The sequence below is a fragment of the Convolutriloba macropyga genome, chromosome 10 (genome assembly GCF_964194025.1).
Source record: "Convolutriloba macropyga chromosome 10, txConMacr16.3, whole genome shotgun sequence".
NCBI lineage: Eukaryota > Metazoa > Xenacoelomorpha > Acoela > Convolutidae > Convolutriloba > Convolutriloba macropyga.
The window spans coordinates 54,406,547-54,419,552 of record NC_134477.1 but is presented as its reverse complement, the minus strand read 5'-3'; the positions used below and the strand labels follow the sequence as shown (position 1 = coordinate 54,419,552).

The 13,006-nt window shown below is 35.0% G+C and overlaps 1 protein-coding gene across 1 annotated transcript in view; it reads left to right on the top strand.

The window, feature by feature from the left end:
• Positions 1-4,643, top strand: part of LOC142348710 (uncharacterized) — a 4,782-nt gene extending 139 nt beyond the window's left edge. Inside the window, exons 2-3 of the mRNA XM_075400165.1 lie at positions 1,055-1,502; positions 4,069-4,643. Of these exons, the coding sequence (XP_075256280.1) occupies positions 1,055-1,502; positions 4,069-4,540 (920 nt within the window). The 3' untranslated portion in view covers positions 4,541-4,643. The remainder of the gene's footprint in view (positions 1-1,054; positions 1,503-4,068) is intronic.
• The last annotated feature ends 8,363 nt before the right edge of the window (positions 4,644-13,006 follow it).

The following is a 13,006-nucleotide window of genomic DNA, read 5'->3' as shown; positions in this document are numbered from 1 at the left end:
CAAACTATAAAAGTTTATCTTAGAAAAAAATTGTTCATAGGTAATTGTCTACAAATGCATTTCGTTTTTTGAATAGTTTTGAAATACTTGCAAGATTTGCAACTTTGTTCCATTATTTAGAGAAACCTCAAATTGAAATATAGATTGTTGCAATTTTTTATTCAAATTTTATTTTAATTTTTAATTTTTGATAGTTGATTATTTTTGGTTATGTGTCCACAAAAAAACAATCCGTCTGTTTCTCAAATAAGTGTACAAATATGTCTGTCGGTTACTTTTCTACTACAGGAAACTTCAAATGACGTCGCCAATTACGAACTGCGACCCTAGAACAAAATTATAGATTTGGAAATAAGCGTGGTCCTTCTTTGTTCGTTTTTTTAAAAATTTAAATGACCCATGAAAACTTCAACTAATTTTCCAATTTTGGACTTAGTTGAGTTGACAAATTGCGGAAAAAAATGAATGATTAGTTCTCAAGAGAAAATGTTGATAATAAATTTCTATCTTCATTTAAACTTAGCTGATATTTAAAGAGTAATCCTTAATGAAAGCCGTGGAGGATGTAAAGGAAAAAAAACATGAGCTCAAGACAAGTGGGATTAAATAAACAGCCATATTTCATTTCAAAGCAAACAGTCCACTATTAAATTCTTCTCTTTCCACCATTATTATGTTGGTTTCCACCTTTTTCACCTTTATTCCAGCTCGATAACCATTCATGAATAACCGGAAAAATTAACGGATTATTAACAGGATAATTTTGACAAGCTGCAATTTCTGGCCTGTGGTTATTTATGGACCAATCTCGTTCCTTAAAACGTGCACCCAGAAAGGAGAATTTTAAACTTCGTTCTTAGGTTCTCTCAGTTTTGAGCGCGGACCAAAAAATTGGTTCTACTTTTTTCGCCCGGATTTAATAGCACTCTATCTACTATCACCGTATCTTTACACCCTTGCTCATTCAAAAAACTAATTTTAATTAGACGAACGAAACATCTGATCTCGGTGAAAATGTTTTTGGACTTCGAGTAGAAACGGATTTATTTTTCAGCACAGCAATTCTTTTCGGATTCTGACGTCATCGACGTGGAAGATATTATCGAGCGTCTTCTGAAATTACGTGGTTCTAAGATTCCCAATAAAGGGTTTCAAGTCGACATTTCGGAAACTGAAATTATTGGACTGTGTGCCAAAGCGAGAGAGCTCTTCATGGCTGAACCTCGTCTGCTGGAACTGCATGCGCCTATCAAAGTTACTGGAGATGTTTTTGGTCACTACCGCGAACTTTTGAGGTTGTTTGAATACGTTGATTTCCCACCAAAATCGAATTTCTTGTTTCTTGGAAATTATGTGGATCATGGACCCAATTCAATGGAAACTATTTGTTTATTTCTCGCTTACAAGATTAAGTATCCTAAAAACTTTTATATGTTGAGAGGCAACCACGAAAGTGGGAGTATGAATAAATTGTACGGTTTCCGAGATCACGTCAAAAAACGGTTAGTATATTCATTTAAAAGTTGTTCATGTACAATTGGGGAGGGGGGAGACGGTTCGACTCCGATATTAAAAATGAATTAACTTTAAATTAAGTTACATTTTTGTTAAAAAAAAGTGAAAATCGAAGAAAAATTTTTAAATTCTTTTTCTCTATATATTTTTTATTAGAATAAAACTGTTTTTTAAAACTCAATTTTGGTCCAAACTCAAGGTTGTCCGGTAAATTTTTTTTCAATGCCAATTTCGACTGAGCATTGCCTTTACATATATATGTAATTTTGGTCGTGCATGATTGTCTTATAATTCCCTTTATAATCAATATTCATTTTGATCGCGCGTAGCTGTACTGTAACATTTTGGGTCGATCAACAGTTCAGATTAACATTTAGCATTATGGTTGCAAAAATCAATATGATATGATGAAATTCAGGTCCAGGAACACTCGAGGTGTTCAACAAAGTCTTGCAGATCATTTCTTCGGTTATTTTTTGTGGAGCTAATTATCTTTTCGGAAAACTAAAGTTTAGTAATCAAAGCTTCAGCAACGCCGATGTTCGAAAACTACAGGATCTTAATGCTTCAGTAAACTTGATAAAACTTCAAAAGTTTTCTTGGGCTCGTGACATAATATCAGGTTGTTAAAATGAGTAGACCGGTTCGACCACCCAGAGCATTGCAGTACTGAACCCAGAAACTGTATATAAACTGTTTTATACTTGTACAGATTGTGTTCATGCCACAATTGAGACTGATCAGTATCTTTTTCAGAGTAAAATTATAGTTCTCATTTCATCCTGATTTTGATCTGTGCATAACTATTATCATATATTTATCAGCCTAATTAAAATTATTGTATAACTCCTGTCAGCCTATAACCATTCTGTTTTTAACCTGTTTCAGCCCTGACTTTCAGCCTAAAATACACTGCTTTTAATCTGCTTCAGCGCTGTTTCACGCCATACTACATCACTAGTGCTAATTGAAAAGACGGTGTAGAAGAGTAAATATACATTGGATAGAGAACGGGCGAGACTTTGCAGTTAAGAATGCAAGTATACTCGGAATAACAACAACATGTTTATAGCAAACAGATATCAATTCATATAACACAAATTTCTTTAGTGTACATTAATGTTATCATCGAATTTCTGATCAAAAATTTTAGTTAAATAACTGCTGAAGCTAATTCTACAGAACAAATAAAAAAACAATAAGAAACATTAAATTGGATTAAGTTCATCTGGCCTCTAGTTGGCTTAATAGTGATTAAAGAACAAATAATGGAACAAAGAAACATTCGAAATGGATTAAGTTCATAAACGGTTTATAAACAGTCAACCACAATTTTCACAGTTTACTTAGTATTGACTTTTGATATTTGAAGGCAAGTTGGGGTTCACTCTTTTCATTCTGGGCGCTGACGCAAGAGAGAGCAAAATTTTCTATTTTGGAGGAAAAACCTATGTACGTTTTATTGTTAACGGATACATAATCTCTGAGGGGCACCAACTTCGTCTTGAATGAACGATAATGTGAACCATACTTTGGAAATGAAGACATATAAAATAAGGAAAATATTATCAAAAAACTTACTAATTTCAAAATTATTCATATATAGTACGTGACTAATTATAAGAAAGTTATAGAACGCTAACACAAGTTTTCGGGGCAATATATGGTCTGTATTATCAAAAAAATATATACCATATCAAAATGTGTCGACTGGGATTATAGCATATACCAGGGCGACCTACTCCTGCCCTCGAATCAGACTCGTGTCCTCAAATGGTTATGCAAATCATTTTTTTTTTCAAATCAAGTTGTTTGCATGGTTTGTTTTATTTTGTTCGTCTAGAATCACTACTGTATCAGAGCTCTGATCATGTCAGTTTTTAGACTTGGCCTTGATGACTCAAGAAATTTTACTTAGCGTGTATTGAGTCAAGTCTTGGTCTAGACTCGACAATTCATGAGCAAGTCTTGAACACAATTTTAGTGTTGTTTTTATTTTCTTTCCCTGACAATTAACTCCCTTCAAAACTCTTCAAAGTGAAAAAGATACACAAAAACCGCGAGCACTTTCACAAACTGCACTTGATAGAGAATTCAAAAATTTCAGATATCACCCAAATATACCATTCATATTCCAAAAAATTGATTTCCGAGTGAAAACTTTACTTTGCTTGTTAACTGCGCAATAATTAAACTTTTCAAATCTTGGGCAAGAGTTGATTTAGATTTGACAATTGTGGAGCAAGTCTTGACAAGTCTTAACAAGTCTCAAGGTATTAAATAAGACGTGATCAGTACTGATTCGAAATTTAGAATGTGTATTTCACTGTAGAAGTACTGATCAAGACTTGAAATTCGTCCCGTTTAGTAAGTAAGTTTCCATAAATTTCATTAATGGTGATGGTCATCCCAGGCCCTTTTCCGCCTCCCGATTGGACATGGGAGTTCCTGTTTGCCTGCAATATGAATCTGATTAGAGACTGTTGGCTTTCAATGACAACAAATTGTTTACAAAAACAATTCCTGATCTAATATCCGTTTTTGTTTTTGCAGGTACAACAACAGACTTTGGAAGGTTTTTGTTGACCTTTTCAATTCAATTCCAATTGCAGCTATAATCGAAAAGAAGATTTTCTGTGTTCACGGAGGTCTGTCGCCAAAACTTGCAAATCTGGAAGAGATCAACAAAATTCCGCGACCCTCTGAGATCCCGGAGATTGGACTCCTCCGTGACCTCCTTTGGACGAACCCCGATCCGGATATTAACGGATGGGGTTACGATCCAGAAGGAAACCCTGTCTCCTTCGGACCCGACATCGTCAACAATTTCTTGGAAAATCATGACCTTGACTTGATATGTCGAGGTCATCAAATTGTAGAGGACGGTTATCAATTCTTTGCCAAACGGCAGTTGGTAACGTTGTTCGGAGCACCAGATTTGAATGATGAAGAAAATGCAGGCGCTGTAATGTCAGTTGATGAGGATCTGTTATGCTCTTTCAAAATTATGAGACCAACTGCATAAAGTGACATTTTACACGTTCCCCAGGTCAAGGGACGGGTTACCCGGGTTCAGATTTCGTCTGCAAAATGTAAGAATTGGGGTGAATATCGATGAAAATTATTTTTTTCACCGCAAAATTTATCTTATCTTTAAGTGGTTAATCTGGTGTGTGCATTTTTGTATGATTTGTGGTAGTTTTAGCGGTGAATTTTTTCAACTTTTTTTTCCGTTGGCGGTTAAAAATTGCATTTCCTTCAAAATATCACGGCTATAGTGAATGCATGTCATTAAAATTTCAATCAACGCTTTCAACTCATTTACCGCTAAAAAGGTGAACGCATTTTGCGATGAAAAACGGATCCACCACTTTTCACAGAAAAATCATATAAAACAGCTTTTCCGCTCACTGAAAATTGATTTCACTTGATTCAGCTGCTGCAACAATAACTAAACTCATTGATATTGGCCTGACTATAGGAGATTTTCTGCACCAGTTTATCTACATTTTTAACAGCTCTCACAAGAGCCAGGAACAGTCTGGATTCAAATATGTGTAAGTTGTTTTACTTAGGAAAATTTTCAACTGTTGAAAGTTAAGCATTCTTTCAAAACTCGTTTAGAATTTCAAATAACTTTCAAAACTTTTTATATTCCCTTTAGTAAAAATTTTGTTAGCAAAATATGAACAACGTACTCTGAACTTTTATTTTCTTTATTTACGGTTGATGATTGCACATAAACTTAAGCGCAAAAAAAACTTTTTTTGTGTGTGATTTAAAACGAATGTTGCCAAATTCAAAGTTAAGATTCTTAACAAAATAACTGTTTTGGTTTATTGGTTTAGCGGTGAACATTTATACAGTTTTTAGTGCTGAATTATTTTTCAAAGCTTCTTTCTCCTTAACTTCTTTGGATTATTCTTTGGAACTAAATATGTCTGCGGTAAAGATGTGTGTTGAATTTAGCTGCGAATATTTTATAAGAACTGCAAATCTGATCGATGATTTTTTGCGCATCGTTCACTGCTAACAACTACGTAATACATTTTCTTGCCGCCTTTAAGTTATTTATCATTTTTGCAGTATTCAGCGTTAAAACATCGAATTTGGCGAAGATCGGACCTATCAAGGCAAATATCATCCGAGATAATCAGATCTATCGAGACAATAACAGCGCCCTAGTGATGAGTGAATTTAAAACTTGCAAGAATCTTGCAAGCTGATTCAAAACTTGCAAGATTCTTGCAAGAATCTTGCAAGATATCAATCAAGCCAAAAAAATAAATCAGTTTACAAATGTTGTAGAAAACATCTTTGAGGCAAATTATTGTTTATTGAACAAATTACAAAAACCGAATTCAATAAAAAATTTTTTAGCCCGGATTCAAAATCTTGCAAGAATCTTGCAAGAATCTTGCAAGTTTTTGAATTCTGAAAATTTTATGTTTGTATTTTTGGTAGCTCAAACTAACTGAAAACCAAATGAAATGACTGATATAAAAATTTTTGATCAGCAGAACTGAACCTATTTGACTTTTTCCGTGAACGCCTTTTGAATGTAAAATCTTGCAAGAATCTTGCAAATTTCTTGCAAGATTTTGAATTCAAAAATAAATTTTCGACAAAAAAACTAGAGACACCATCGTCAACCAAATTCGTCTATTTTAAGAATTATTAACCTACTCTAGAAAATGACGAAATCAAACACTTTCAGTCTTCCTCTCATTTTTAATCAAATAAGTTATTTATAAAGAAACAACCAGTTGGAATATTTTGTTACCGATCCTATCGGTAGATGAGGATCTTTATGTAGTTGGAAAAAATATTTTGCTCATTTTTAATTTCAATTAACCTCCTCATGAGATTTATGTGAACCTATTTGACCCCTTAAGTTGATAGTTTTTGGTGTTAATGTCCTTGAAGTTATTTCATTCGAAAAGATCTGGTAAGTTTTTGAAGCCTCATTTTTTGGTCATCTTTCATTCCAATTATAGTTTAGGCTCATCATACAGAAAGTCAGACTCAATTTTTTGGTAAATCAAACGTTAACTTTGTCGTTGATTGCATGCTAACTAATGTTTTTTATTTAGTTCAAAGAGAAAACAAAACTTTGATTTTTTTATAACTGATATTTCCTAAAGTATCACAAAAAATTAATTCTACAAAGCTATATACTTTAGTCCAACCAATCCTTAAGAAATCTCATAGCAATGAAGAAACATCCTAGGTTTAAGTCAGTTTGCTAGATTTTGAGTTAAATTTTTATGTTAATAATGTCTTATTAGCAAAAAATTCGTGGCACGCTTGGCGTTTTTGATGATTTCTCCTGAACTACTGAGCCAATTTAGACGGGCGTAGTCGCGTTTGGTTGACTATACGTTTTTTGTGACAAAAAATTTCAATTGGTTTTTTGTCAATGGGCCAACTCAGAATTTTAATAAGCTTTAGGTTTAAAAAAATTAAAAAATAGTCTTTGAAATGTTTTTTTTTAGTATTGACGTAGTTTTTCTTTTATTTGTGTTATAGTTACTTGGCAATTGTGTTAGTTAGTCTTTGTTTGGGTTCATGAAGCTTTTGGAATCCCTAGTTTTTGGAATTCAATAGTTTTTCAATTTTCGTGAAATTATGAAATTCTTTTTTGGTTCATTTTTGGTCAAAACACAAAATACGAGGTAGGAAATGGTTCTTACTTCGTGGAATTAGTCTTCAGCGTCCACAAAGGTAAAAATGTGTTTTTTTTATTTTGTGTCATGAATTATGTTGGAGGGACAGATTTGTGTCGCTTTCCCGAATTTTTTTGCGAAAACTATACTTTTTTAGCAGAAAAATCGGGCACGCTTCACGTTTCTAATGATTTCTGCCAAATTACTGTGCCAAGTTGGACGAACATAGTTCCGTTTTGTTGAATAGTTGTTCTTCTTCTCTCCAATAGTTAATTTGTTACGGAAATCGTCCATCTCAGAAGGTTATTAGGCTGTAATTCTAAGAAAAATAAAAAAAATAATATTTCAAAACGTTTTTGAGTTTTGATGATGTTATTCTTCTAATTTTGGGTCTTGTTACTTGCAAATTGTAATATTTAGGCTTTTGTTTGGGTTGATGAAGTTTTTACAATACTTTGATTTCGGCAATTAAACAATTTTTCATTTTTTGCGAAAACTTGAAGCTCTTGTTTGAGATTTTTTTGTCAAAACACACAAAACACCCTGGCCTTTATGGCGTGGTGGGATTTTTTTCCCACTTCACACTAGAGATTTTTGGTGGTCAGTAGTTACGTAGTGGACTTGAATTGCGTTCAGAATTTTCTATGGGGCGACGTATTCGGTCGTTTTGCGCGACTTTGCGAGAAATCGAGGTCTCACAATAACCCGAAAATCGGGGTACGCTTCATGTTTCTGACAATTTCCCGGAAACTACTGTACCAAATTGGGTGGGCATTGTCGCTTTTTGCTGGCCCTAAACTTCCATTGCCTGCAGTGTTCAGTGGTTTCTCAAATCGTCCTAATCAAAAAGTTATTAATTTTTAACTTTGAAAAAATAGAAGTAAAAATTACATTTTTGAGGGCACTCTTAGTGTTTCTGACGATTTTTCCTGAACTGCTCTGCCAATTTGGCCGCGCATAGTCGCATTTTGTTGCTTTTGAACTTCCTTTCATTGCGGTGTCTATTGGTTTCTCAAGTCGGCCTACTCAAAAAGTTATAAAAGTTTAACTTTGAAAAAATTGAAGTAAAAATTACATTTTTGAGGGCATGTTTGTTGTTTCTGAAAATTTCTCCCTGAAGTACTATGTCAATTTGACCAAGTATAATCGCATTTTGTTGGTCCTGAACTCCCCTTGATAGCAGTGTTTATTGGTTTCTCAAGTCGGCCTACTCAAAAAGTTATAAATGTTTAACTTTGAAAAATTTGAAGTGTAAATTGCATTTTTGAGGGCACTTTTTTTGTTTGTGACGATTTTTATCTGAACTACTCTGCCAATTCAGCCAGGCATAGTCGCATTTTGTTTGTTCTACTCCCCCTTGTTTGCGGTGTTTATTGGTTTCTCAAGTCAGCCTAATCAAAAAGTTGTTTTATAGCGGAAAGAACTTGTTTTATAGCATTGAGAAAGGAACTTAATGTTTTTTTACTTTTATTGATATCTCCTAAATCACTGTATCAAATTTAGATTGTGAAGAAGCAATTTGTTGTTGCTAAACTGTTCTTTCTTGCCCAGCTAGTTGATTTTTTAAATCAAACTGATCAAAAAGTTATTAAGGTGTAAATTTGAAAAATAAAAAGAATTTATTAAACGTTTTTTGAAATGATGTAGTCGTTCTCGTAATGTGCGTTGTTATTACTTAAAAATTGTGTTATTCGCCCGTCTGTTGAGTCCCTGGAGCTATTTCAATCATAGAACAGGTTTTATTAGGTTTTTGATGGACATTTTGCATTGATTCTCTTTAATTTCTTGTCTTTTCAGATACCGAATGTCCGGTTACAGTTTATTGTTTTATCGATATCTCCTTGAGTACTGAATCAAATTCAACAAACGAGGTGGCATTTTGTTTCTATTGATCTGTTCCTGCTACCCTTTTGCAGTCTTTTTTTGTGTCGGCCTGTGCAAATAATAATTAGGGTGTAAACTTAAAAAAAATATGATTTTAAGCGTCATTATGAATTTATGTGGTTTTTGTTGTAATGAGGGTTGTTGTTACTTGCAAATTATGTTATTTACGCTATTGTCGGGTCCATGAAGGTATTTGAATCAATAGTTTTTAGCAATTCAACAAATTTTCTGTTTTCACGATTTCATCAAAATTTTGTGGATGTTGTTTTATGTCAAAACACACAAAACATCATAACCTTCATGGTGAGGTGGGAAATTTTTTCCCACCTCACCATGAAGGTTTGCCGTGACCTAGAACGTGCAAGTGGACCAGAAATACAATCACAAATACGCCGGGAACGCTGTTTCACGTTGTTTTACGTCGGTTCCAGAGATCTTGGGCTTCGATTTTAGCCCAAAAAATGGGGTACAGAACAGTATTTTGTTAATATCTGCTAAAGTACTGGACCAAATTAAACGGGAGTGGTCGCATTTTGTTAGCACTGAACCCCTTTTGCTTGCAGTATTTGTTTGGTTTCCCAAATCGGCCTAATCAATTAGTTATTAATGTTCAAAGTTGAAATAGTTCGAATTTTTGGGCTATTATGGGTGACCCAAATTTCGGTACAACAAAACACGCAATTTACCCAGCAAGTGTTAGTGTTTTAGAATCCCCAGTTAGTGGGGAGTCTCCCCATATATATTTTATGGTATTTTTTGTAGTTGAGGTTGTCAATTTTGGCTCTGAATGGCGGTCAACTCGCTTTTTTGGTCATTTGGTACGGTACGTTATAATTGCTATAACTCCTCGAAGAATGTACCGATCGGGCTCATTTTTAACTATGATGCGTATCTCAAGCAGTGCTACAAACTGTACTAAGGTGGTTTATTTTTGTTCGGTCGTTTTAGAGAAATTGTCCAGTAAACTTGACCTCGATTTTAGCCCCAGAAGCGGTTGACACCATCCGACACCACCTTGAAGCTCTGTCACAAATCGATTTAAAGCTTGTTTATTGGTTCGTTAGCTTCCTTATATTATGACAAAGCTTTTTAGCTATTTTTTGTAATTTGTTTGACACATTTTTATGTCAAATTTTAGCTCTGAATTCAGGTCACCTCGCTTTTTGGTCATTTGGTACGATACCTTATAATTGCTATAACTCCTCGAAGAGTGTACCGATTGAGTTCATTTTTTATTATGATGCGTATCTCAAGCAGTGCTACAAACTGCACTAAGGAGGTTTATTTTTGTTCGGCCGTTTCAGAGAAATTGGCCAGTAAACTTGACCTCGATTTTAGCCCCAGAAGCGGTTGACACAATCCGACACCACCTTGAAGCTCTGTCACAAATCGATTTAAAGCTTGTTTATTGGTTCGTTAGCTTCCTTATATTATGACAAAGCTTTCTAGCTATTATTTGTAATTTGTTTGACACATTTTCATGTCAAATTTTAGCTCTGAATTCAGGTCACCTCGCTTTTTGGTCATTTGGTACGGTACCTTATAATTGCTATAACTCCTCGAAGAGTGTACCGATTGAGTTCATTTTTTAATATGATGCGTATCTCAAGCAGTGCTACAAACTGTACTAAGGGGGTTTTTTTTGTTCCGCCGTTTTGGAGAAATTGTCCTGTAAACTTGACCTCGATTTTAGCCTCAGAAGCGGTTGACACCAGCGGTTGACACCGTTGACACCTTGAAGCTTTGAACTGTATTGAAAAAAAATACTGTTTTGAATAGCCCGCCTAACGTAGATTCTGAATATGTATACTTTATATAGCGTTTTATGATGTTTAGATGTTCAATTTTAGCTCTGAATGTGGTGCATCTCTCCTCTAAGGTCATTTGGTACGGTACCTATTTTTTGCTATAACTCCTTGAAGAGTGCACCGATTGGGCTCATTTTTTAATATGACGCGTGTCTCAAGCAGTGCTACAATTGTTACTAAGGGCGTTTGTTTTTGTTCTGCCGTTTTTGAGAAATTGGCCAGGAAATTTGACCCCTGTTTTACCTCTTGAGGAGAGAAGCACTACCTTGAGTACGTTATTTAACTTGTTATATCTTGATTTAGATTACAATTTTTAGTGTTTCAGATTCGTGTGTTAGTGGAGAGCATGTGTATATGTTTTTATTATTCGTTATTCCGAAATTTTAATGATTTATTTGGCGAACTGTGGTCGGACCAGTTCCCATATTGGTCATTGGTACGGTACCTTAATTTTGAAATATCTCCTCGTAGAGTGAACCGATTCTGGATCTGTTTGCTGATCTGAACTCACCGTGAGCCGTAGTTTAACTCCTGTAAATTTCGTGTAATTTCGTTCAGGCGTTATTGAGAAATAAGTGTGTATTTTAGCGAAACGTCAGTCGGTGTAGGTCAATTTCGGACTCTGGTACCGTACTTAGTTTCGCTAATAACTCGTCGTAGAGTTCACCGATTTTGGATCTGTTTGTTGAATTGAACTGGGCTTGAGCCGTACTTTAATTCCTGTGAATGGCGTTTGTTTTCTTTCAGTCGTTTTCGAGAAATTGTCCCCGAAACATACAGTCGTTTTGACTGATTAATGACTGGTACGCTTCACGTTTCTACTTTGAAACCTTAATTATTTCAGATGATTGTAAATCTCATCGAACAACTTATCGAACAACTCTGTAACACACATCCACGGATCCTGATACGTGAGTTAACCTCAAATATTACCTCTTAAACGGAAAATAGGCCTATTTTAGCTTCATAAGCGTATTTTTATGTTGAGTTGGAGTGCAAAGTGTTGTACTCCCATAGCAAAGAAAAGGTTTTAATTAGTTGAGCTCAAAAGGTAACGTGCTGAGCACAGAATGTTCTTGACGTTTAATTTGGCGTCTGCAGTCACCCAAAAATTAGGGGGAACGAACCAACAGTAGCGTGGTCGGTCTGGTGTAGTAGCTGCTTCTGGTGAAGTAGAAGCGCTAAATCTGTAGTAGGTTGATGGTCTGTGGTATGGTAGTCTGGTAGTCTGGTCTGGTTTACTCGGTCTGGTGTAGTAGTATTTTTGACCTAGGTGCTATACGAAAAAAGTACTCTATACGTTGTCAAATTTCGCGCTCAAAATTTCGCTATATAGTGTTTCAACATAAATTCCTTTTCAACCTAGTCAAGGACTTATTCAAATGAATTGAGGGTCTAAGGAGGAGTGTCACTGTCCGAGTACAGTCTGAGGGGGAAAGAATTTTTGACCTAGGTGCTATACGAAAAAAGTGCTCTATACGTTGTCAAATTTCGCGCTCAAAAACTCGCTATATAGTGTTTCAACATAAATTGCTTTTCAAACTAGTCAAGGACTTATTCAAATCAATTGAGGGTCTAAGGAGGAGTGTCACTGTCCGATTACAGTCTGGGGGGAAAGAATTTTTGACCTAGGTGCTATACGAAAAAAGTTCTCTATACGTTGTCAAATTTGGCGCTAAAAAACTCGCTATATAGTGTTTCAACATAAATTGCTTTTCAACTTAGTCAAGGACTTATTCAAATGAATTGAGGGTCTAAGGAGGAGTGTCACTGTCCGAGTACAGTCTGATGGGGAAAGATTTTTTGACCTAGGTGCTATACAAAAAAAGTACTCTATACGTTGTCAAATTTGGCGCTCAAAAAATCGCTATATAGTGTTTCAACATAAATTGCTTTTCAACCTAGTCAAGGACTCATTCAAATGAATTGAGGGTCTAAGGAGGAGTGTCACTGTCCGATTACAGTCTAGGGGGAAAGAATTTTTGACCTAGGTTCAATACGAAAAAAAAGTACTCTATACGTTGTCAAATTTCGCGCTCAAAATTTCGCTATATAGTGTTTCAACATAAATTGCTTTTCAACCTAGTCAAGGACTTATTCAATTGAATTGAGGGTCTAAGGAGGAGTGTCACT